General features: G+C 44.9%; 1 protein-coding gene across 6 annotated transcripts in view; it reads right to left on the bottom strand.

The window, feature by feature from the left end:
* INSC (INSC spindle orientation adaptor protein) overlaps positions 1-24764 on the bottom strand; it is a 122959-nt gene extending 98195 nt beyond the window's left edge. For 2 of the 6 annotated variants that reach the window (XR_011995089.1, XM_072725582.1), the window contains exon 1: positions 22377-22508. Coding sequence is in view for 2 of the 6 variants with exons in the window: in XM_072725580.1 (XP_072581681.1) it covers positions 24461-24556 (96 nt within the window). In the remaining 4 variants the exon portion in view is untranslated. Of the gene's footprint in view, positions 1-18343; positions 18499-22372; positions 22509-23293; positions 23582-24460 lie in introns of those variants that run through there. The other 4 variants (XM_072725580.1, XM_072725584.1, XM_072725583.1 and 1 more) reach the window with 4 other exon arrangements.
* Between the last annotated feature and the right edge of the window lie 479 nt (positions 24765-25243).

Raw genomic sequence — 25243 nt, forward strand, 5'->3', positions numbered from 1 at the left:
TTTCAGGACTCAGTCCTAATGCCACATCATCCGAGAGGCCTTCTCCAACCACTCTAACCTATAGTAATTTCTCCTTCTAAAAAGTTCCCTAGGAATCAATAAAAGTGTGAGGTCCTGAACAGTTTTAAATGATATTGTAATAGAAGATATGTTTTCTCCATGTCCCTCTCTCTTTCCCTATCTGTCTGTTGGGTGATGCCAGAGCAACTGGAAAGCCACAAGACAGCAAGGCCAAAAGATGGAAGAAGATGAGTCAACAGTTTGGAGTAGAGCCACCCAACTCACATCAGTCTGGAGGGTAAGTAAGAAATACACATAATGTGCTAAGCCACTAATATTTGGGGGTTGTTTGTTATAGCAACTAATCTGAATTAACCTAATTATGAAAACTAAAGTAAATGCTATACTTAAGGCATCTGTAAGTGTGTTAGACACAGAAGTCTCTCGGCAAATAGAAGTTCCTTTTCCCTTCTTCCTCAGCCTTGGAAGAGATGGTAAAATATTGTGTTTGACCATTGGCCCTGGACACTGACTCTAGTTCATGCACAATACAGCCAGAGGCCAGTAGTTGAGAGTAGGATGGAATAAGTACCTAGAAACATTTAAAGTCCCCTCAATTCTGAAACTAAAATTGTTTCAACCACTGCTTTCTCTGCTCATAGGTACCCATGCACAGTAACAGCTAAATTTTATTATACTCAGGTCATTTTCAGATGCATTTTTTTTTTGTATATTAACATCTGAAATTGGGATGCACGCCTCAGTCAATGGCATCTTGGCATTGTGTCACAGTTTAATTGAAAGCATATTTTCTCTTTTATGAAGTAACAGGGCATCTTACAATCTATAGCATCTTAAATTCAATGAAATATATAGTATTGGGCACTTAACTATGTGCCACGCACTCTTCTAAATGCTTTGCGTAAATAAATTCATTTATTTCTCAAAAAATCCAAAATAATCAGTACTACTCTTATCCCCATTTTAAAGATGTGGAAATGAAGACCCAGAGACATTCAATAATTTGCCAAGTACACAGCTAGTAAGTTAAGTGAAGAGAAAGATGACACCCTGACTTTAGGGAACTTCATACCATGCCACTGTTTTTTAGTGCCTGGATTTTAGGCGACAGTTGAGTCCCCTTCTTAGAGAGAAAGTTCACACAGGAATTATGTGTTTGGCAATATGGTGGACCACATATTCTGAAATACTTCTCCATAGGAAGAATTGGAAAGGACTGCTAAAGATGTTCTTGATGTTTGTAAAACGCGTCACTGAGCTGGCAAAAAGATTAGAAATCTGGAGAGGCCAGCAGGAAAGCAAAAGCAGGAACCAGGGATAATGAGCAAGAACCGAAGGGAATTTTTGCCCTGAGAACATCTGCTGCTGTGTTCCTTAAGCTTCCATTTCACATGTGTATGGGTTAGGGAAAATGAGGCAGAAAGCCTAGAGATAAGGGAAAGAAAGAATCAAATAGGAGTCCGAAAGACCAGAAGCTCAATGTTAATGGTAAATGAGAAATAATCTTCCATACAGAAGAAAAGTGTCCCAACTCTGGCACTGGGTAAAGGGAAGTAAAATCTCTCTCAAGAATTAATAACCACAATATGGCCTTCATATAGGTTTGTGGCCTGAATTCACACTATCTGGCGGGGTGGTGGGGGGGACTCAATTAGAGAATTTAGCTTCAAGAAATAAAAGAGAGCCTTGGAAATATTTCCAAGGAACAAGGGCTATAAAATATGACCAAGCAGATTTGAGAAAGAACCAGATTTGAGATGGAACTTCTATAAATTAAAAAATGTAATAATTAAAATGAAAAACTCATTGGACAGATTAATCACAGCTAAAGAATGAATTAGTGTAAAGATAAGACAAAAAGAAATGATCCAAAATACAGCTCAGAAAGACAAAGGGAGAGCAAACGTGAGAGAAATAAAGCTAAGGAATAAAGAGTAAAGTACTCTACCGAGTGTTTAATCAGATTTCCAAAGGGAGATAAGAAAAAGAAGAGGGGAAAAAATGATATTCAAAGAAACAGTAGCTGAGATTTTTCCCAGAAATCTTGAAAGACAAAACAACTTCCTTTTTTAAAAGATTTTATTTATTTATTCATGAGAGACACAGAAAGGCAGAGACATAGACAGAAGTAGAGGCAGGCTCCCTGTCAGGAGCCTGATGCAGAACTCGATTCCAGGACCTCAGGATCATGACCTGAGCAGGCACTCAACCATTGAGCCACTCAGGTGCCCTGACAAAACAACTTTCAAATCCAGGAATGCCAATGAATTTCAAGCAGGAAAAATACAAAATATATAGGCACCCTAGAAAACTCATAAGACTAAAGAATACCAAAGACAGAAGATTTTGAAAGCCTCCAAAGGAGGCAAAAGAGAGAGAGACAGAGACAGAGACACAGAGAGACGGAGAGAATCAGATCAACAGGTGACCACATAAGAGCAATAATGAAAGTTAGCAGATAATGAGAAAATATTTGATTATAGAAAATAACTGTCCTAAATTTCTATACCAGAGAAGCTCTCTTTCAAAACTAATTATGAAATAAAGATGTTTTCAGGTAAAAATCCCACCAAGGAAATTCTAACGGACTGATTACAGGCAGAAAGAATATAATGCCAGATGGAAGATCTGAGATACAAGAAAGGATGATGAGCACACTTACTTGTAACTATTTGAGTAAATCCAAACAAATCTTAACTATAAGAAACAATTATACCTCATTTGTGGGGTAAGGGAAAAAAATAAATCTAAAATACTGTATGCAAATTCAAAAGGGGATGACTAAAGTAAGTTAAAGTGTTCTAAGTTTCTTTTATTTGAGGAAGAGGAAAATAGAGATGTAAATTAACTTTAGTCTTATTGGTTATGATTAATGCTGTAATATCTAGGGTTACCTTATTAGGTTATGATAAATGCTATAATATCTATGTATAACTAAAAGAATATATATAAAAATAAAAGTAAATATTACCATTCAAATAAGTTAAGAGGGGAAAAATAAATGAGTAATTTAAAAAAGCAATCAAAAAGAAGAAAAAAGTTTGGAGGGGCAAGTATTAATGAATAATAGAAATCACAGGAAGGGGGAGATGAATTAAACTAGCCAATTGTAAGCAAAGATTATAAAGTGTGCATTATACTCACACACACACACACAGAAAGAGAGAGAGAGAAGTAGAGAAAAAGAAGAGAAAATGTGCTATGTTCTGGCTACAATACTCTAAAACAAAAAGACCCAAAACAACTTAAAGACTCCAAAAGATATACCAAAGATATACCAAAGATATACCAAAAGATATACCATATCTGCAAAGATATAAACCTAAAGACTTTTGGTGCCAACGTATTCATATAATACAAAACAAACTTCAAGACAATAACCATTATGGAGACAAAAAAAACTGTTACAAAATATAAAAAGACTGACCCATCAAGAAGATATAACAGTGAGGATGTAGATAATAACACCAATAATCTTAAAATATACAAAGCAAAAACTGACAAAATTTCAAGGAGAAATGAACGAGTCCAGAATTACAGATGGAAAGCCCAACACAATTTTGTCATTAATTGATAGCTCAGGCAGAAAGATTATCATTGAGGAAATAGGAAATATGAATGACACAAGTTAGATTAGTGTTTATAAGTAGAACAGTGCACTCAACTTACCAGGAATACACATTCTTTTCAAGGATTCATGAATTGTTCTTTTTTTTTTTTTAATGACTAGTGACTAGATCATAAGCAAGCCTCCACAAATCTCAAATGATTTAATCCTATGGATTGCAATCTCTACCCCAGTATAAATACCTCCATAATTTGGATATTTTAAACATATAAATCAGAGGTCAAAGAAGAAATTATAACAGAAATTAGAAAACAAATCCAAATTATTAGGAAAATACATATATAAAAATCAGATGGTATACAGATAAATAAAATCAAAAGCAAAAACTACAGTACTAAACTAGAAAATAAAATATAAAAATTAGAAAATTTTTAACTTCTCACAACATAAGACATTTTTTAACGATTTATTTATTTATTTGAGAGAGAAAGAGAGCATGTATGTATGCATGTGGGGGAGGGGCAGAGGGAGACAAATCTCAAACAGGCTCTTCTCTGAATGTGGAGCCCCACCTGGGACTCCAATCTCAGGACTCATGAGATCACAACCTGAGCCAAAACCAAGAGTTGGACACTTAACCTACTAAGCCACCCAGGTGATTCAACATATGACATTTTAGAGAAGGGAAGAATAATTCCAAAGAAATTAGCAGAAGAAAAATAGTTAAGATAGGAGCAAACATGAAGCAAAACACAACGAAGACACAAAATAAAATGTAAACACAAATGAAAGATCAATAGAGTTAAAGTTAGTTTTTGAAGACACAGATTAAATAGATAAACCTCTGTGAAGAACAGAGGGAAGAAAGGTCAGAAAAAAAATAAAGGAAACACAAACAATATTAGCAATAAAAAGGAATTTATTACTACAGATGCAGCAGAGATAAAAGAATACTATGAATAATATTATATGGACAGGAATATTCTGCAATATCATTGATATCATAAATGTTAGACAAATTTATAGTGAAATACATTAGCCAAGATTGACTCAGGAAGAAATAGATTTATAACTATGAAATAAATTAATCTTCCCATAAGGAAAACACCAAGCACAGAGAAGTTCACAGATGAGTTTCTATCATTAAAAAAAAAAAAAGATAAACTCACCCAAACTTTTCCAGAGAATAAGAAAAAAGAAAATACACTTCAAATCATTTTATGAGGCTGACATAATTTTGATACAGAAACTAAGCACAAACACAAGAAAGGAAACTTACAGGCCAATCTCATGTATGAACATAGATAAAAATATACTAAACAAACTATCAAACAACCCAGCCGTATATAAAAAGGATAATATACCATGGCCAAGTTGGTGTTAGCCTAATGTTTTAGCTGTTTTAACATCAGAAAATAGATAATGAAACCCACTACATTAATAGGCTAAAAAAGAAAAACCTTATGATCATCTTAACAGATGAAGAAAAACAACTTTATAAAATTCGACAGCCATTTATAATAAAGCATTTTAGTAAACTAGAAATATAATAGACCTTCTCTAAATTGATTAAAGGCCATCTAACAAGAAAAAAATATACCAGGACTGACATACTTCATGACGACATGTTGAAAGCATTTCCTATGAGACCAAAAGCAAAATAAAAATGCACAGTTCCCACTAACTTGTATTCCTTATTGTACCACAGATCTTAGCTAGAATAGAAAGAAAATGTATAAGAATGGAAAGAAACAAAACTGTCATTATTTACGGTTGATATGACTCTCCACAAGGCTGCCACATCTGCCTAAGCACACTAGCACACAGCCAAGGGAGTGAGTGGAGGCTGCATTTGGCCTCGGCTGTGCCCACCCAGTCACACACCTTACACAGAGCTGGGCCCACCAAACACAAACCTGTAGCCCACTTGGCAAGCCAAGTCTCCAGGGGTTCATATTTCCCTAGATATGACATCATTCTCTAATTTTTATTAAAATGTAGCATAAACTAGCAAGTCGCTCTCATTGTGAACATAGAAAACTCAAACGTATCTACAAGTAAACTATTTTAATTCACACAATGGCTTAGAAAGTGGCAATAAATGAATATACAAAAGTCAAGTATATCCCAGACACTGGCACAAATGTAAAGTGAAATTTAGGGGAAAAAACATTAACAAGAGCAACAAAAACATGTAAGGTATACACAAATTAACCTTAAAATGTACAAGTTCCTTGATGAGAAAAAAAAATAATATTATTAGAAAATTTTAAAGAAGGCCAAAATAAATGAAGAGGAATTTCATATATATAGATAGGAAAATGTCAATGTACCGCAAACTGATGTACAGGTACAATGTAATCCCAATCAAATCCCCACACGATTTCTTCCCCCAGAACTTCATGAATTAAATCTGAAATGTATAATCAAGATTATTCCTGAAAAAGAAAAATAATGTCTAAGGTTGAAAACAAAACAAGGGCACCCATTTTCAACACTGTTTTTCAACATAGTACTAGAAGTTCTAGCCAGAGCAATTAGGCAAGTAAAGGACATAAGAGGCATCCAAATCAGATAGGGAGAAGTAAAACAATGGACTCTGTTGGCAGATGACATGATGCTATATATAAAAAACCCTAAAGAATACACCAAAAACCTATTAGAACTAATGAATGAATTCAGTATAGTTTCAGGATTAAAAATCAACATATAAAAAAAGTTGCATTTCTATGCACTAATAACTATCTAAAAACAAAATAAAGATAATAATCTCATTTATAATAGCATCAAAAAGAACAAAATACTTAGGAATAAATTTAACCAGTTAAATTTAACTTACAAATAAATTTAATAAATACTTAGGAAAAATATGTACACTGACAACTCTAAGACACTGATGAAAGAAACTGAAGAAGACACTAATAAATGGAATGACATACCATGTTCATAGATGAAAATAATTAATATTGTTAAAATGTCCATACTACACAAAGCCATCTACAGACCCAATGTAATTCTTATGGCATTTTTTCACAGAAAGATAAAACTAGCCTAAAATTCATATGGCATCACAAATGACCCCAAAGCAATCTTAAGAAAAAACAAAACTGGCAGCTTTCTGATTCCAAACTATATTATAAAGCTATACTATTCAAAACTGTATGGGACAAGCATAAAAACACACAGACAAGTGGGAAAAATCAAGAGCCCAGATATAATTCCCCATGTATATGGTTAACTAACAGGGAGCCTTAGTGTTCTTAAACACTCAGTGGGGAAAAGAGAATCTCTTCCATAAGCAGTGCTGGGAAAACTAAATATTCACATGCAAAAGAATGAAAGAGGACCCCAATTTATACTACTCACAAAAATCAATTCAAAATAGATTAAAGACTAATTTTCAGACCAAAACTCCTAGAAGAAAGCATAGGAGAAAAACTCTTTGAAATTGGTCTTGACAATGACATGGCAGCCACTCAGGGCTCAATGGGGCAATGAAAAAGATTGCAATGGTGGGGGAGGGACTTCCTCCTCTCTCATCCTCTTACCCCTCCCTTTCTTCCTCCTCCTTTTCATTCCAAATCTCACCCACTTCCCCTCAGGGCACTCCGATCCTACATAAAGGCACAGCTTCCCAGCACTGCAGGGATAATAGGGTGCAAGCCTACAACTATTGCCCCAACACCAGTTGTGGAAAAACTGATTTGAAGGCATCCCCCGGTTTGAACAAAGGAAAGGGCCAGGATTTCAAGCGTCTCTGGTTTTGCACTGGAGACCCTTCATGGCTTAATATCAAGATGAAAAAAACTGGAAACTGATCGTAACCTTATTCCAAGTCAGAATAAAAAGATTTGTTGTAGTGGCAGCCCTACCTGCTCAAAACCATTCTAAGATTTTGTGTGTGTGTGATGCCCCTGAGTTTGGAGGTGAGCTGCACAAAGATGGAGAAAAATTCTTCTTCCCTCCATGCAATGTGGCTCTGAATCATATTCACAAGGCTGCCATTAGTGACCTTCTTAAGTTCAAGGCTCATCCCAAGAGGAGGACGGAATTTGAAGAGCGGAATGAGAATGAAGCAGAGGCCCCTAACTGCATCCATTCAGTGCAAAAATACTGCACAAACAGAGAAAGTCAGTGTTATCCAGGACTTTGTGAAAAATGTGCCTGGAAGCCCATTCAAGCTCACATCCCACTTGAGAAGGCTGGTCATCCAGCAGGCCATGTTTTTCTGTCTAGCCATGTGAAGAAAAGAGGCTCCATATCTAAATCTGACCAGCTGAGAAAAGCATACCTGCCTGATGGATCTGAGAATGAGAACCAACTCCTCAACTCATGAGACTGTTGACAAGGAGGTTGCCACAATCATAATCAAGACAAATGTGGAATATTAAAGTTGAACAACAGAAGAAAATAGAAGCAACAGAAGCAAAAAACAAACCAAAAACAAAAACAAAAAAACAAAAAACAAAATGGGACTACATCAAACTAAAAAGCTTCTGCACAGCAAAAGAAATAGTCAACAGAGTGAAAAGGGTAGAATGGGAAAAATATTTGCAAAGCGTACATCTGATAAGGGGCTAATACCCAAAATATATAAGGTGCTCCTACAACTCAATAGCAAAAAAAAATTAATTTAGAAATCAGTTAAAAATGTACGAAAGGCTTGAATAGACGTTTTTTTCAAAGAAGACATACAAATGACCAACACATACATGAAAGGTGTTCAACCTCAATCATCATCAGGGAAATGCAAATCAAACCACAATGAGATATTACTTCACACCTGTCAGAACAGCATCAAAAAGACGAGCGATAACAAGTGTTGGTGAGAATGTGGAGAAAAGGGAACCCTTGTACACTGCTAGGGGGAGTGTAAATTGGTACAACCATTATGGAAAACAGTATGGAGGTTCCTCAAGAAAATTAAAAATAGAACTACCATATGATCCAGTGATCTCGCATCTAAGAATATATCTGAAGGAAATGAAATCAGTATCTCAAAGAGCTATCTGTACCCCACTTTCCTTGCAGCATGATTTATAAGAGCAGAGACATGGAAATATTACATTTTGTGTGTGTGTGTGTGTGTGTGTGTGTGTGTGCGCGTGTGTGGGTGTGTGTGTGTGAAAGCTGCAGAGGGTCTGCTTTTTGCCCTGGCCAGCCTATGGGTATCCAGGCACAGGGGCCAGCACAACCCCTCAGCCCTGGGCCGGGGGCTGCCCTGGCTTAGAACACTTTAACCTCACATGGCAGGGGGATGTGGGGACTCATGCTCTTATCCTGGTACTTCTGCACCTGATAAAAACCACAGCCCCCATCCCATACAGTCCTTAGAACCCCTTGCCAAACCACCCAGAAGGTGGCACAAAAAATCACACCATCCGTCAAGACACCAACAACCACCTCTCATCTCTGCCGGTAACTAACCTTGACAACTCTGTCAAGTTACTAACCTCTCTGGACCTCTTTTCTCTTATCCAAACTGGAGATAATAATATATATTTGATTATCTGGCACAACTGTTGTAAGACTGATGATACATAAGAATGGAGTTGACACTGCTTTGTATCTCTATATGACGTCATAAATGTAAGAGGCATTTGGTTAGGCAATATGGTCTATGGAGTAAAGAGTCTCTTAAAAGACCCAAAGGAATGAATCTGTAACAGTAGCATTTCAGGCGAAGTGAAAAATGAGCCCTGGACCAAGATAGAAATCTAGAAGTTGGGGCCTAACCAAAAAATCTCTTTTAACATAATGTAAGCAAGAAACCTGGCATGTTACGGGAGGACAGGTCCTCAAGAATTGTCTCGTCCAATCTTGCAGCTTATGTGAAGGGAAACCAAGGCCAGGAGAAGGTGAATGACTTATCCAAATAAACAGCAAATTTGTAGCTGAACCCAGACTAGCATTCAAGTTCTTTCTTCCTTCCTTCTTAGGTTCTGTCCTGATACTGGCCCATGATGCTATGCTGGTCCATTCTGCTCTATGATGCTACCTTGGAGAGAGAATGTAATGACCTGACATCTGAAGGAAACACCACTACCTTCCCCAGGGTACTCACTGGGGGGGGGGGGGGGGTGGTGGTGTTGAGCACCTATTTTCCTGAATCCAGAAGTTCAGTTTGCTCATGAGTCTAAGTCACTCTCCTCTGCGTGGAAACCCTCTGCGACTCCACAGCGTAAGACAAACAGAACATGTTGACCAAGAGCTTAAGAATCAATTACAAATCCAATAGTGACACAGACCACAGGGCCGGGGCTGGCGGGAGCTATAGCCCAAATCCCTGTGACTCTTCAGAAAATTGTCTCCAGTTCAGCCCTCCCCACAAGGATCCTGAATGTGGGGATGGGGGTATGTCAAAGGACCTTCCATCTGTAATCCTGCCTTTGAGTTGCAGACTTCTGCATGCTTTGGAGAGAGGACATGTTCTTAAAGAAGTGGCCTTTAGCTGGTTAGGACAACAGAAAAGCAAATACGTGGGTCTAGTGAAGTCTCTGGACCCCGAGCCTCAGGCCAGACCAAGGACTGGACTTACATCCCAAACATGTATCCCAGGTGTCTATGTGGGAACTGCTAAACCCCCTGGGGGATGCTCTTTACCTCCAGCTGGGCAAGGACTTTGTCCCCTGCAGTGGCCTCAGGCATAGCACACCCTGGCCCATCACACACCTGTCTCCTTACCCTCTCAGCAGTCATCTGCATGGCTGCTGCCCCACTGACTCACTCACACCCATGATCCCCAGTGGGCCTTTGCCAAGAGCTCTGAGTATGACTGAGCTAGAAATTGTCCCAGGTCAGGTCACATAAGTGCATGAGGAATCCAGAGCCAGCTCTACCCCCATCAGCAGGCAGCTCTCCCTGAGCCCACATCTGGCCCACTCTGAGGCCCACCTAACACTTTCTTGGTCTGGGTCAAGAGGGAAGACAGTATGGTCATGGGGTGGGGCAGGGTATCTGCTCTGTATCAGACCTCAGCCAAATGACAGAGAGGTAAATGAATAAAACAATTTTCTTTTTCTTAGAATTTCCTCTTCCATTGAAAGAAAAATATAAATGTATAATTCAATCTAGTAATTCCTCCAACAGGGGTTCAAATAAGATGCTTGACCTTTCTCTTGCCACGTGTGCTCTAGATGGTCTTGAACATTTTATGCCCCTTCTGGGCTTCCAATTGCCCCATCTGGAAGGGGAGAGGAGTGGGTTAGATGAGCTTCTATTCTGAACATTATGTTCCTACGATCCAATCCCTCCCCAGAAACATCTATAAGAGTCATTCATGGCTAGAGGTCAGATGAGACCCAAACTATTTTCCAGATTGCTCTGCCCAGAACTCAAGATTTCTCTGTGTTCTTTGCTCAAAGGTGAGTTACAGGAGACATCTGAGTTTGTCCCAGGGACAGCCACTCACCTCACCTTGCTATTCTTGGCCAGTAGAGCCCCCACATCATCTCATCCCTGCCCACCGTCCATCTGGGGAGCACTGCAACAGTATCTCCAACCCCAGGGACACTGTGGGTCATGAGTCTAAGACCCCTTAAAACATAGCTCTCATAACATCTCTTTGAAAACCTGTTACATCTCCCCAGTATCTCTTTTTTTAAAAAAAGATTTTATTTATTTATTCATGAGAGACACAGAGGGAGGCAAAGACATAGGCAGAGGAAGAAGCAGGCTTCCTGCAGGAAGCCTGATGCAGGACTCGATCCCAGGACCCTGGGATCACTACCTGAGCCAAAGGCAGATGCTCAACCACTGAGCCACCCAAGTGCCCCATCTTAACTCAAGTCTAAACTTCTTAGCCTGGTGCTCATGACTCCCCAGACCTTGTCTTCAGCCCACCCCACCCCACCTCTTTTGGCATTACCACCCTATACCCCCCCACACTATGTCCTTTATGTTCAAGCTTCAAGGCACATTCCTTGCTATTCTTCAGAGCTGATCTGCTGTCCCTACCCATCAAGATTCAACACAGATTGAATCTTGAATTCCTCCTTGGAAGCGTACTCATACTCCCCAAACCACAAGGCACCCAAAATACTAAAGTACTGACACCATTCATACTTGCCAAGGCCCACTTGGTTTTCTAACTGACTGGTGATCTCCCATGGGTGTATCTAGCACCCCCTACTGGGGCCCAAGTCCCAGAAGAACATGCCCCTGTCAACTGGCATCTAGCATAATGCTCTACGTGTACCAGGTAAAGACTTATAAAGACTTCACTTGTAGTGAAGGTAGCTGGACAAATGATGGAGGGACAAAGGAGCAGATGAACAGTGATGGAAAGTCTCAGACAAGAGGCCATGTTGCATTGGTGGAATAAAAACTGAAATGGATGGAGGAATAAATGAGTAAGTGGACCTTGGTCCTGGCCACCACCGTCTCTCACCTGCATTAGTACGATAGGTTCTTAACTTGCCTTCCTTCCTACTCTCAATAAACCACCATTGTAGCAGCCGGAGTATGTCATTTCTCTGCTCAAAACCTTCCAATGTCCATCCATCACCCAGATTAAAAGCCAAAGTTCTCCAAATAACTCACAAGACCCTTCATGACCTTGTCCAAATTATTGCACTGACTTCAACTCTTTGGCTTTGATTTCACTCCAGGCATATGGACCTTCATGTTCCTCCTCAGGCCTATGTCATGGATTTTATCTTTAGTCTTCCATTTGACTGCTCTACCCCCAAATATTCACACAGTTTGCCCTTCCACTTCCTCCTGGCCTCTGGTTAAATATCTGCTTATCAGAAAGAATTCCCTGACTCCTTACAGATGTATAAACCCTCTCCCACCCTTGGGATTCCCTTGCCTTCCATGTATTTCTCCATAGTGCTCAGTACCATTTGCATACAGCATGTCAACCTCCTTACTGTCCATCTTCCCACACCAGAAAGCAGATTATACAAGAGCATGTGTTTTGCTCACTGCTGTATCTCCAGTGCCTAGAACAATGCATGGCACAGAATAGGTACTAGGTAGAGAGTTGTTGACTGGATCGAGTGAATGAGTCTGTAACTGAGATCCCTGGCACCTTCAGGCATTTTTTTTAAGATGCTCTTATCTGGTATGGTTGCCATTGTCCTGTGTCTGCTCAGTTCCAATCCTGTCCAATGTCACAACAGATGGACAGCACTCGTTCTTAGGGACTCTTTGGAAACAGCAAACTTAAAGAACTGAAAGAGCATCTTCTGGAGGGAATGGGGCCAGGATTAGTCTACTGCCTGGTTCCCAATGCCACATTTTAAAATCCTCTTCTCCCTCCTCCTGCCAGCTGGTCTGCAAATCCCACAGGGTTAAAAGTACAATTCTGCTAGAAAATGAAGAAGAAAACAAAAGCATTCTCTTTTCCACGGTGGAGCGCATAGGGAGCTGTGTTTCTCTTTCCCCTTTGGACCTCAGCCCCAAGCACCTCTGCAGAGCCCAGCTACCACCTTCCATCTATCTGATCAAGGAGCCTATTTCCTAGCTCTCTTCAAATGGAAAAGAGGGCAGGACCCTAGAAGAGCAGAAAGTGAGATAGGAAGAGCAATCCTCATGGCAGCTTCTGGTTTCCCTTTCTTCCTGTGAACAGCCTGCAATCACACACGGCCCTCAAACAGTACAATGGAATCTCCCCACCCCAATGGTCTCTTCGCCTTGAGCTTCTGGGCCGTGAGAACCAAGTGAAAGAAGGATATAGAAGAGGAGGCATGCAGGTGATTCACCAGCCTTGAGTCCTGCGATAAATCCAACATAAATTCTTGTCTGTGGCTGGACAGTTGGGTGTTAGGAGGGGTGAAAGGAGTAAGTGACTTAAATGAAGACAAAGTAGATCATTGAATGAGTGAGTGAGGAATGCAAGAGCCAGTGAGCCACAGTGATGAATAGACTGTCTGTCCCAGTGCTAATGGCCTCATCACAAGGATGGCTCGCTCTCTGGGCGTAGTAAGACACGCTCTCTGAGTGCTCTTGTAGGCCTAAGTCTAGTGCAATCTCAGGGGTGGGGAGGAAAGTGTCAGCTCCTGACCCATGTGATGTATACTACAAATAACTCTCCAGCTCCAAGGAGCCTACATAAGTTTCTAAAGATCCTTCATCAAAGCAGCTGCTCTGGAGCCAAGTCAGGACCACTGAAGGCCCCTCGGATCTCCTGTATCCTCTACAAACCAGGGTAGATGGGGAAGCCATAGCTCAAGGATGCCTTGGGACTTAGCTCCCTCCTCCAATGAGCTCCTTAGAATCATCTAGGGATTAGATGTCATAGATTACCAGTCTCCAAAAAGCTGCTGAATGACAATCTAAGGTGTTTGCCCAGAAGATGGTAAGATCTTTGGGGGGAGGGGCTGATAGGCGCCTCAAATACCCTATGTCCTAAAATGACTTATCTTCCTCCCTAAATATACTTCTTCTTTAGAATTCTTATTCTACTGATGGCATGACCATCTATCTGGTTGCTCAGCTGATACAACTTCATTCATTCATTCATCCAACAAATATTTGTGGCATGTGTCAGTAACATTAATAACTGCTAGGATCAAACATGAATAGCCCTCACAGAGCTCATAGTCAAAGAGGAAAAAGAGGCATTAATTATCATGTGATAATTGTAATAAATCTAAAGTTACAACTGTGATAAACCCTTGAAAGGGGTAAGTGGTGTTTTAAAGCCTTAAAAAATGGGATTGGACAGAGCTGTGGAGGTCACAGAAGTGACAACTGGGCTAAGAACTGAGAGACAAGTAGGAATTCAGTATGTGAAGATATGAAGGAAGAGCGTTCTAAGACATGAAGGAACAGCAAATGCAATGGTCAATGATAGGGGAGGAGCCTGACAAGCCCAAGAGACTGAGACAAAGCCAGTATGGCAGAAAGGAGCTGGGTAGGAGGATGTAGGAGATGGTGGTAGGGTCAGACAAACAAGACTTTGTGTTCGGTCTTTATCTTAAGATCAACAGGAAGCAACTGAAGTATTTTCAAGGAGGGAAATGACATGAACAAGTTGTGTTCTGAAAGGCACTCTAGCTGTGTGTGGTGAACAAACTGGAGAGAGCCAGCATGGACACAGCTGGACCAGTTACGAGGCTCTGGTGGGGCTACTGCACAAAGATGAAAATGCTGCCTTGAACCCGAGGGATCCTAATGGAGATGGACATACAGAAGTGACGAATTTCAGAGATACTTACAGGAGAACATCAACCAGACTTGGTGAGGGATGACACACAGGCTCTGAGGGAGAGAGGTGCTGAGGAGGATTGCCAGCACTCCCGACGTGCGCAGCTGTGTGGATGAAAGAGCTGTTCAAGGAGATCTAACATATATGACGAGGACCTTGTCATTAAAACAAACTCCAGGCTTTCGTTACATCTCACTTCCTCAAAGAGGCCCTCTCTGATCACTCAATCTAAAGTACCTGTATGCTACTACTCCCTATTTCAGTCTTTTGTGGGGTTTTTTCTTTCTAAAAATATAAATAATTTCTTGTACTCTTAATCATAAAAATAAATATGGACATATACCTATAGGTCCTATATAGGTATATGTCCTAGCTTTGTTTGCTAAGAGGGCATAGAAACAACAGCACACCCAAAAGCAAGGAGCACATATTGCCCCAGATCTTGGTTTCCAAATACCATTCTCCACTAAAAGGATCCAGGGCTTCTTGGAGAAACAGCTAGTTCCAGGGTCAGAGCAAGAAAAAAGTAAAATGAGCCCGGAACATTTTGCTACAGTAGCTAGTAAGCAAATGCTCAGAGCATCATGGTGACAAGGCATGAAGAAACAGGAGCCAGTTCACAGAGGAGCTTCCCACTGATCAAATCTGGGGCAAGTTGAAGATCAAAATAAAATATATGAACTGATTTGGACCCACTGAATACATTTTAAAATTTTTATTTTTTTTATTTTTTTTACATTTTAAAAATTTAGTTCATAGTGATGAAAGAAGGGAGCGGTGGAAAGAGAAAGAAAAGGAGAAGGGAAAGAGCTGGACTACCCTAGGATGCCAACTAGTAAATATAGAAGAAACCATGCATTCAGCAGTGTCAATGATGATAAAATTAGTGGGTAAAAGTTTGAGAGTATTTACATTATCTCAAAATATCTTTCCACAAACTACTTAGTAATTACAGAGGGTACAACAGTCATTTCACCATGGAGAAACTGGTGAACATTACCTTAAGCAAGAGATGAGGGCTTCCATCACCAGCACTGGGACAGTCCCCACATCCTGTGCTTGTGAAGATGATCACTTCACTTCGGTAGTATTGCTGCTCAAAAATGCATATGCTAATCAGGTAGTGCCATCAGGTAAGCCCCAATGGAGGGATAGCCAACAAAATAACTGGTGTCTTCTAGTCAAAAAGATGAAGGTCGGAAAAGACAAAGCAGAGGAATTGCTCCAGATGTAAGGACACCAAGGATACAAGACAACAAAATGTAATCTGTGGGTTGGATCCTGAATGGGGCAAGGAAGGGAAAGCCACTGTCGGGACAGAAGTGTACTGTGGTAAGAGAATATTCTTTTTTTAAGCAAATGCACACTTAAGCATTTCGGGGTGAAGAGGCATCGTGTCTCTAATTTACTCTTGAATTCATCAGAAATATGAATATTGTATATATGTATTCATATATGCATACATCATAAAACAATGAATATAATAATAAACAATAAGATACATTATAGAGAACCGAAATATGCATAAATAATAAAAATAATGTATTTTTTATATTATTGGAGAGAGAATGAAAACGATAAAGTCAATGAAGCGTCCTGAAATGACTAAGGGATTTGGATAAAGCAGGATTTCTTTCACCAGCCTTGCAACTTTTCATTAATTCGATATGGTATCCAAATTAAAAGTGACATACATGGCGCCTTGGGTGGCTCAGTTGGTTAAATGTCTGCCTTTGGCCCAGGTCATGATCTCAGGGTCCTGGGATCGAGTCCTACATTGGGCTCCCTGCTCAGCGGGGAGTCTGCTTCTCCCTCTCCCTCTTCCCCTTCCCTTCCCTCCCCTCCCCTCATGCTCTATCATACTCTTTCTCTCTCTCAAATTAAAAAACAAACAAACAAACAAATGAACAAGCAACATACAAATTGCTTGGTTCTTCGTTTGTTGAATGAATGAGTGAGCCCATATCCAACAATGACCCTCCCCTGCTTCTAGCTTCAAAGCCCCTAGTGCCTGCCCATGACTGTCATGACAAAATCCAAACACATTAACACAGCCTTCAAGGCCTGACATCCACGGAGAGCCCTCTGTAATGTCTCCCGTCTCACTTCTCATCACTCCCAATGACCCCATACCACGCACTCCCGTCAGACTGCCTCAAGTTCCCTAATCTTACCACACTAGACGACACTCTGTCTTAGCATGTGCTGGTCTCTCAGCCTAGAATGCCCTCCTCTGATCCTCTTAGAGACCTCCTGTTATCTTCCCAGATCCAGACCAAGAGTTTCCACCTCGTGGAAGGCCTCTCTGATTGCCCCAGTAGGACACGACATTTCCTCTTCTGATACACCAAGGCGTCCAGGACCCGCTGGGATCATGTCCCACAGACAAGCCTGTCACTGCTTACAAACCACATGGTCTGACTGCGGTTGGAGGACCAGGATCTGCCCTGCTCATCTCTATTCCCTGTGCCCTGCACAGACCCTGGCACACCACAGGGTCTCAGTTAGGATTTGTGGTGTGAATAAATGAAAAATAGTAATTGAACTTTCTGCATCTTCTGAGAGACCCCCTTGACTTCATTATGTTCAAAAACTACAGAAAGTGAGAGAAATCTGTTCTTCCCTTATTTTACACACAAGGAAAGTGAGACGCAGAGGAAGTAAGTTAACCCAGTGTACCCAGAGGCTGAGCTAGAGCTGGAGTCCAGGTCTGTTGCCCATCAGTCTGGTGGTCTTCCCCAGAAGGTGAGTGGGATAAGGAGGAAGGATATGCCATTCGTGGTTCCCCTACCCTATGTCAGAGCCTACACTTCAGCAAACTATCTAGTGCTAGCAATGCCAGAGCGTTATAAGGAACCCCATTTTACAGACAAGGAAACTGGGGGCTCCAGGTCAGATCCCTCTGATGACAAAGCCCATGCTCTTTTCTCTGCACACTGCCAGCCCGTACAGCCCTCCTCTGACCCTCTATCAGAGGCAGTGAGACAGCCTGAGTCCATCATTCTGTCTCTCAACCATGTGCTTTAAGCCAGCACCACACACAGGCCCACAATGCAGCCCACACTCCCCGACCACAGGCTGTATTTTACATGGTTTCCAAACCCAGGATATTTGGGTTGTAAGACAAAACCTCCCTTTCTCCAGCAGAAAGTGAACACGACACACAATAACCCAGCCAAATTGCTGATGCCTATAGACACTGCATCATGCCGTGATGGGGTCTGGTCTGCCCAGAGACGTCCTCACAGGATCCTGGACTCCCCCAGAGCTTGGCACCGAGGGGACCCTGGAGGGGGAGGGAGACTGAGCTGGCTGCATCGCAGAGTCTGGGTGGAGGCTCCATTCCCAGGGCAGGGGAGAAGTGATCCAGGGGAGAAGTAAAGCCACAGAAGCCCAGTGCTGCCCACCCCAAGAGAATGGGGGTGATCCCTGCCAATCCAAGCAAACTCCCGACCCCACCCCTGCTTCCCACAGAGGGGCAGTCTCCGTTTGAGCCTGGCAAGGCCTACGATGCTGATGTTCAAGTCCCAGGGCCAGAGAAGTCGGGCCCTTCGCCTTTCCCCGTTGTCCCAAAGGGGTGGATTTTCCCATTTTCAAACCTTTTGAACCGGAGTTCTCTGCAGACACTCACTACAGACTCCGACGTCAGACACACATGGATGTAACCATGGCCAGTTCTTCAGCTTCCCCATCTTCAAAACAGGAGTGCCTGTCTCACAGGGTCACTTCAGAGGTTTCATGAAACAAAAGATGCAAAGAACCCAACGAGGGGCTGGCCTTTAGCAGATACTAAATGAATGGGAGTAACCGGGAGTTAGCCTTTCCCCCAGCCACTCTGACAGCAGGCCCAACACTGTTGCTGGATCTTAAACCTCTTCTCATTTGGTGGCACTAAAAGTCCTGGGAACACCTCAAATTCTCAGCAGAGACGCAATCAAATCTGTCTTACCTTTTTGACATGACGTGTATCGGGAAGGAGGAAACCCCTCACGTGCACCAGCCCACCTGCACATCACTTAGTACCAGGTGTTTCCCAGGACCTCAGGCCAATGACTCCTCCTTCCCACTTTGTAACCAAATGCTTTTGGGAGGATCAATGTTAAATGTGGTTAACAGCCACCAGTGTGGGGGGGGGGAGGGGGGAGGGGGTGACCTCATGCATACTGAGAAGCAGAACCCCAATATAGTGCCTAAAAGCACACCACTAGAGTCCTTCTAACCATTCTTTAGTGCTAAACACTGCCTTCCACTGCTCCCCTTGCCAAACATTAATGGCATCGGGCAGGGTAAAATAATCAGTCTTGGAGTCAATTAGTTACAAGTCTCAGCAACTTTCAATGCAGCCAGAGCCCTGTCCTGCATTCAGAGGCCCCTGGTGGCCTACATCTCTTATAGGTAAGAGGTGACAAATAACTCCCTAACCACTTGGTAGACTTGAAACCTCCTCATTGGGAAGGAGAAAAAAGTGAGCATGTGTCTATGACCTCATAGGTCTGGGAAAGGGGGCAGAAAAGCCTCCTTGTATGTCCCTCCACATTCCGGACCCCAGACTCCCCAACCTGAGCTCTGGTTCCAGAAGAGCCATCCTGATCAGAGACTATGTGGTCCATGCTGGGGGAGGCAGAGCTCAAGTCCAAGAGACACAGACCTCCCAGCAGAGCCCTGGGCCTAGACAAGGTCACATGAAGAAGGGGTGGCCTTGGGGCCAGGGCCAGGCTTAGGGCAGGGGTCACACTCCTTCGGGCATCCAGACACTCAGGCTTTTGAGACAGGGAGGAGCTGGCAGCTGAAGTACTCAGAGCAAGGGGCATTTATCAATGGCCCAATTCATTCCCAACAATCCCCATTGTCTGAGCCAGCACAGAGATGGGCATTATCTCCCGGCGCTGCTAGAAAGAAAAGCCCCAAGACATAGTCATGAGTCTGAGTCCAAAGATACAAGAAGCCAAAATTAAGACATGGTTTGAAAACCAAGTGAAATATTTGAAATTGGAAGTGTCCCCCCCAAAAATCTATGCAACATGCTTCCCATCCTCACAGGCAAATAAAACGCTTACTTGCTGGCTGTTCATTTATTTATTCTGATCTCTTTCTACAAAGGATATGGGAATTTGCATTCAAAGATGCGTGTACCACATCGTTGTTAAAGCAGAGATTAAAGGTAAAGCCAGGGTTCCAGTTAACACAAGTACTACGGTGAAGCAATGTGATGAACTGAGAGCTTCCTAGCAGCCAGAGTAGGAAGAGAAACACACAGGTTATGTCATGAGCTCAGGGGTCACACAGACCTATAGAAATCCCTTGAGCACTCTCAGCCTCAGTTTCCTTGTCAGGAAAAAAAAAAAAAATGGGACTATTAACCTAAGAAGGTTGCTGTGAAAAGTAAAGGAAATAAAGCATATATTCAAGATTCAATAAATACGTTTCTATTACCATTCTTACACGTCATAATTGCTATTATTCTGTTGTCTGATTTGTCCTCCTTAAACTGGAACTATGTTAACCCTGTGGGGTTGCCCTGATGCTCTATGGTTCCCCATTGTTGCTCTGAAGTTCTGGACTAGCAGGTACATGTATTTGATTAAGGGAGGGGGGTTGGGGGGAGAGGAAACAGACCAGGACTGAGTCACCATGAGTCCCCTAGTTTTCTAGTGTTTTCTTGAGTCTGTGGTGGCTGGGGCCCCTACAAAGGGGAAGGCTAGGGAAGGTATGCAGACTTCCTTCACTCTGCAAGAAGGCTGCCGGGCTGACCAGAGCCTGCCCTTACTGAACCATCCCCAGGGGTCAGGCTGAGGACCAGGGCAGGGGAGAGTAGCTCCCTGCACCCTGCTCGGGAAATGGCTGAAGATCATCTCTCCCCTGCATATAAGGAGATTTGGTGGGGTGAGAGCTCAGACACTCCTTGGGCCAAACCATAAACACTAAGTAAGATAAAACCAATGTCATCTAACTTCCCAGGTGAAGGAGCACGTAAGTCAGGGCCCCTCACTGAAGCCTGTCCAGAGAAGAATGACATGGATGGAAGAGTTCTAGAAGCCATCATAACAACAACAATTCCTCCGAGCACTATTTAGTGTGTCCCCAGTGGTCCCCGGGGGAAGGAGGCCAGGGAGAACAAGATTCTATCAAGCAAAGAGACAACCACTGGGGGAAGGGAGAGGAAGCAAACCCAAAGCCAGCTCTTGCAGCCTAGCCTGAGATGGGAGACTCAAAATAGGGTTGATTAAAACCAAAGAGGGGATCCCTGGGTGGCGCAGCGGTTTAGCACCTGCCTTTGGCCCAGGGCGCGATCCTGGAGACCCGGGATCGAATCCCATGTTGGGCTCCCGGTGCATGGAGCCTGCTTCTCCCTCTGCCTATGTCCCTGCCCCTCTCTCTCTCTCTCTCTCTCTCTCTGTGACTATCATAAATGAATTAAAAAAAAAAAAAACCCAAAGAGAAAGAATCAGCCCAGCTCGACTCACTGTCCTTCCCTGTCAAGTGACAGCGGTATGGCCCCAGTCCCCAGAAGGCTCATGGCTTTTCCACAGCAGGGGGAATCCAGAGCAAACCAGAGCCGCCTCTCTGCCTCAGTCTGCAAGCCTGGCCTTTGCATTTGTAAGAGGGTAAAAGCTGCTTCTGAGTCCAGGACCCTTAAGCCCCAGGCTACACTGGCAGCCTCAGTTCTAGACCAAACGGGAACCCCCAGAGGCACTGTGTTATCCAGCATCTGCCCAGAATCCACAGCCAAAGTCCCTTACTTAAGATAATCCTCACCAGGGGATCCCTGGATGGCTCAGAGGTTTAGTGCCTGCCTTAGGCCCAGGGTGTGATCCTGGAGTCCCAGGATCGAGTCCCATGTCGGGCTCCCTGCATGGAGCCTGCTTCTCCCTCCTCCTGTATCTCTGCCTCTCTCTCTCTCTCTCTCTCTCTCTGTCTCTCATGAATAAATAAATACAATCTTTAAAAAGATAATCCTCACCATGGCCAAGTTCTCCTTGGTCCAAGGTGCCATACATAGGCTAAAGGGGACCCAGAAAGGAGGTCTGGAGGCTGAGAGCCCGAAAGCTGGGGGCTGGGAGGGGGGCATGTTTGTGCATATGCACAGCGCACACACGGAGGTACGTGCTGCATACAAGTCACCGTCCACAGGTACACGTGTTGAAAGCATGCGAGTGTCCGCGTGGACGTCCCCACTGGAAGTGCACGCAAGGCTGGCGCGTGTGGGTCGCAACGTGTGTACACAGGAGCGGCTGGGCGTGGGGGTGGGAGTGCCCTTCGGGTGTTGGTGAGCGCGCACGACTGACGGGTGGCCTGCTCAACCCCTCACTGTCCTCTCATGCCCTCCTGCCTCCTGGGGTGGCCGGCGGCTCCCCCACGCTGCGCCCTGGCCCTGGCCGGAGCGCCACCGACCCCGGGGTCGCGCAAGGACTCCGAGCCCCCCCCACCGCCCCGCTTACCGCCCCCGAACGACCCACAGGGGAGACATCCCAGCTGGGCACAAGCTCGGCCACCCGGGAAGTCCGCGCGCAGGCCCCCTGCGCCTCCGAGCGCGCCCAGCCCTGGGCCCCCGCGGCCCCGGCCCCCCGCACAGCGCGGCCCGCTGCACCTGAGCCCCCGCGCGCGCCCCCACGTGCCCCCCCACTCACGCACGGCCTGGCACGCGCGCTGCACAGGTCCCCAGGCTCGCGGGGGGCCGCGGGCTCCGCCAGGGCGCGTCGGGGGCTCCTCGGGCGGGAGCCGCGGCCTCGGAGGCGGGGCGCCGCGGGGCTCCCGAGGCCGGGCCGGGAGGGGCCGCCCCCGCCCCCGCCCCGCCCCCGCCCCCAGCCCGCCCCCTGCCCGCTCCCCGCCGCGGGACCTTCCACGCCCGCGCGCCCCGCCCCATCCCCGCGGGCCGCGGAGCTCCTTCGGCGGCCCCGTCGGGGCGCTCGCTCCCGCCTAAGTAGAGCCCGGGCCCGCGGGAGGCAGGGCCGGGGCGCACCCCCGGGGGCGAGGAGGTCGGGGTGCCCACGTGCGCCCCGCGCGCGGCAGCATCTGCAGAGGGGCGGGGGGGGGGGGGTCGGCGCGGTTCCCACGCTCTGCGGAGGGAGCCGGTCCCCAAATGCCTGGCGCGCGACTTGGCTTATGCGCCGCAGGTGCTTCCCTTCGGAATCTAAGCGGCCCAGGTAAGGTCACCGACCTGCCAAAAACCACAGAGGCTGGTTGTCGAGACTCCTTTCTGGCTCGGGGCACACCAAACTTCCCCTCTGGACTCCTCTGTGTCAGATGGCTAAGTCTAGGGGAAAAAAAGGCCGATTCCTACCCAAAAGCTCAGGAATGTTGCATTCCTGAACGGGAAGGAAGCTGCAAGGTCATTCCATCCAATTGCCTCCGCCCTGCGGAGGCATAAATCCAACCCGGCCTGAACGGCCCTCGCCACTCTGGGGGATCATGAAGGTAAGTCAGCCCCGAGCACCCCCCAACCCCCCACCGTCAGGCCCTCTTCCTCCCTTGCACCCTCTAGTTGGCAGGAAGTTCTCCTTGGCATCTAGCCGAAATCCCTCATGTGTAAACTATATCAATATACTCACGCTCCGTGTTCAGAAGAGGGAAGGAGGCCAGCTCCAGCTCCAGCTCCATGACACAATGGCTGCTCCAAGGTCCCATCTCAGCCTTCTCTTCCCTGATGCTAATATCTTTGTTCGCTTTTCCAGGCCCTGGCTAACAAGGACAGTTGCACCCAGACCCTGCACACGTCGCAGCTCCTGACATTAACTCAACTGCCCCAGCTCTCTGGGAACCCAGGCTCTGGGGACCCAAGTCATTCAGAGGAGCCAGCTTCACCGACAGCTTCCATCTATCCAGGGGAGCCTGATTCCACCCCCCAGCCCCTGCAGAGGAGCTTGGGTTCCTATTTCAACCACATCTGTCTCAGGGCCTGGGAGCAGATCTTGAGGCCCCAGACACCCACATGGCTGGGCATTTAACACTGGGGCCTCAGCCTCCCTCGAATGGGCACTGTTTGCGGAATCTTTTCTCTGAGTCCATTTCTGGTAGGTTGGATTGTATAATAAAAATAGTCTGGGGGCGCCTGGGTGGCTCAGTAGGTTAACCATCTGCCTTCAGGTCAGGTCGTGATCTTCAGGTCCTGGGATTGAGCCCCACATCGGGCTCCCTGCTCAGCGGGGAGTTTGCTTCTCTCTCACTCTCCCTTTGCCCGCCCTCCCTGCCCAATTCCCACCCCCTTTCTCTCCCCCTCAAATAAATAAATACAATCTTTAAAAAAAAAGTCTGGACTTTCTCCTCAAAGAGACCTAACTTTCCATCCTGCCTTTACTACTTTCTATCTGGGTGTCCTTGGACAAGTCACTTAGCCTCTGTATGACTCAGTTTTCCCCTATTTACAATAGGAATCATAATAATCTGCCTAGCTCAGAGGGCGTTACAAGTGTGAGATGAGACCAGGAATGTAAAAGTACCTGGAAAGCCAAGATATTTTTTAGTATGCTAGTAATGGAATGAGGCTTAGGTCATAAACAGGATAAGTACTGGCAAAAGCCTCAGAAACCTTTTATTTCCAGGACCAAAATTTGTGCCTGGGTTTCAGAGCAAGAGAAGAACAGACTTGGTTTGCTAGAGGTTCCTTTAGGGCACTTGCATGAATGTCCCCCACCCTGCATTCCCCAGTAAACACACACACACACACACACACACACACACACACACACACACACACACTCACTTTCCCAGATACCTACTGTACAGTCCAGTCTCCTGGCCTCCTGTCGGCCCCATAGGCCCCAGCTGCCTCTACCCTCGCTGGCCGCCTCTCCATTCCCCGGAGGCCGCCTCATGGCTGCAGCAACTCCAAATCTCCCTACAGAGGCCCCTGCGGGCAACTCCTCTCTCCTCGCTCATCCTTCTGGGCCATGGCTCCACCAAGCCTGAAGTCAAGGCGAAGGTGGCAGAGGCCTTCTCCAAGGCAAGGCAGTTCGGAATTGAGGCCGCCCAGGGGAGCTCAGAGCTGGAACACCATCCCCCTTGACCCCCTCCTCTCTGTCTGCCTGGCTTCCCAGTGCTGTCCTGTTTAATTCTTAATGGAAATTCCATCCCTAGCGCCGGCCTGGCTGGCTTAGGGAGTCCAGGCTTGGGCCAACAGCAAACTCCACCCAGAGACAAGAGGCCCGTCTGGCCATATAAACACAGATACACCATAGGCACATACGTGTATACACACACGAGCAGAGACACTTGCCCAGAGACATTCACAAATTCAGAGATTCTCACCCAGATACACCAAAAGATACAAGGCATTACAGTCACTAAGACTTAGGGCACGGTGCTAAGTACTTTGCCGATATCAACTCCCCTGATCCCCACAATAACACTGCATTCTGGTGTTGTCCCCAACGTACACATGAGGAAACTGAGGCATAGGGAGACTAAGCCACTTGCATAAGGCATGTAGTAATGATAGCCTAACGCAGGAGTACTAAGAACTGTGGAAGGGGCTTATGTGCATTTTCGTTTTGCTACAAAAA

Source organism: Vulpes vulpes, chromosome 11 (genome assembly GCF_048418805.1).
Source record: "Vulpes vulpes isolate BD-2025 chromosome 11, VulVul3, whole genome shotgun sequence".
Lineage (NCBI taxonomy): Eukaryota > Metazoa > Chordata > Mammalia > Carnivora > Canidae > Vulpes > Vulpes vulpes.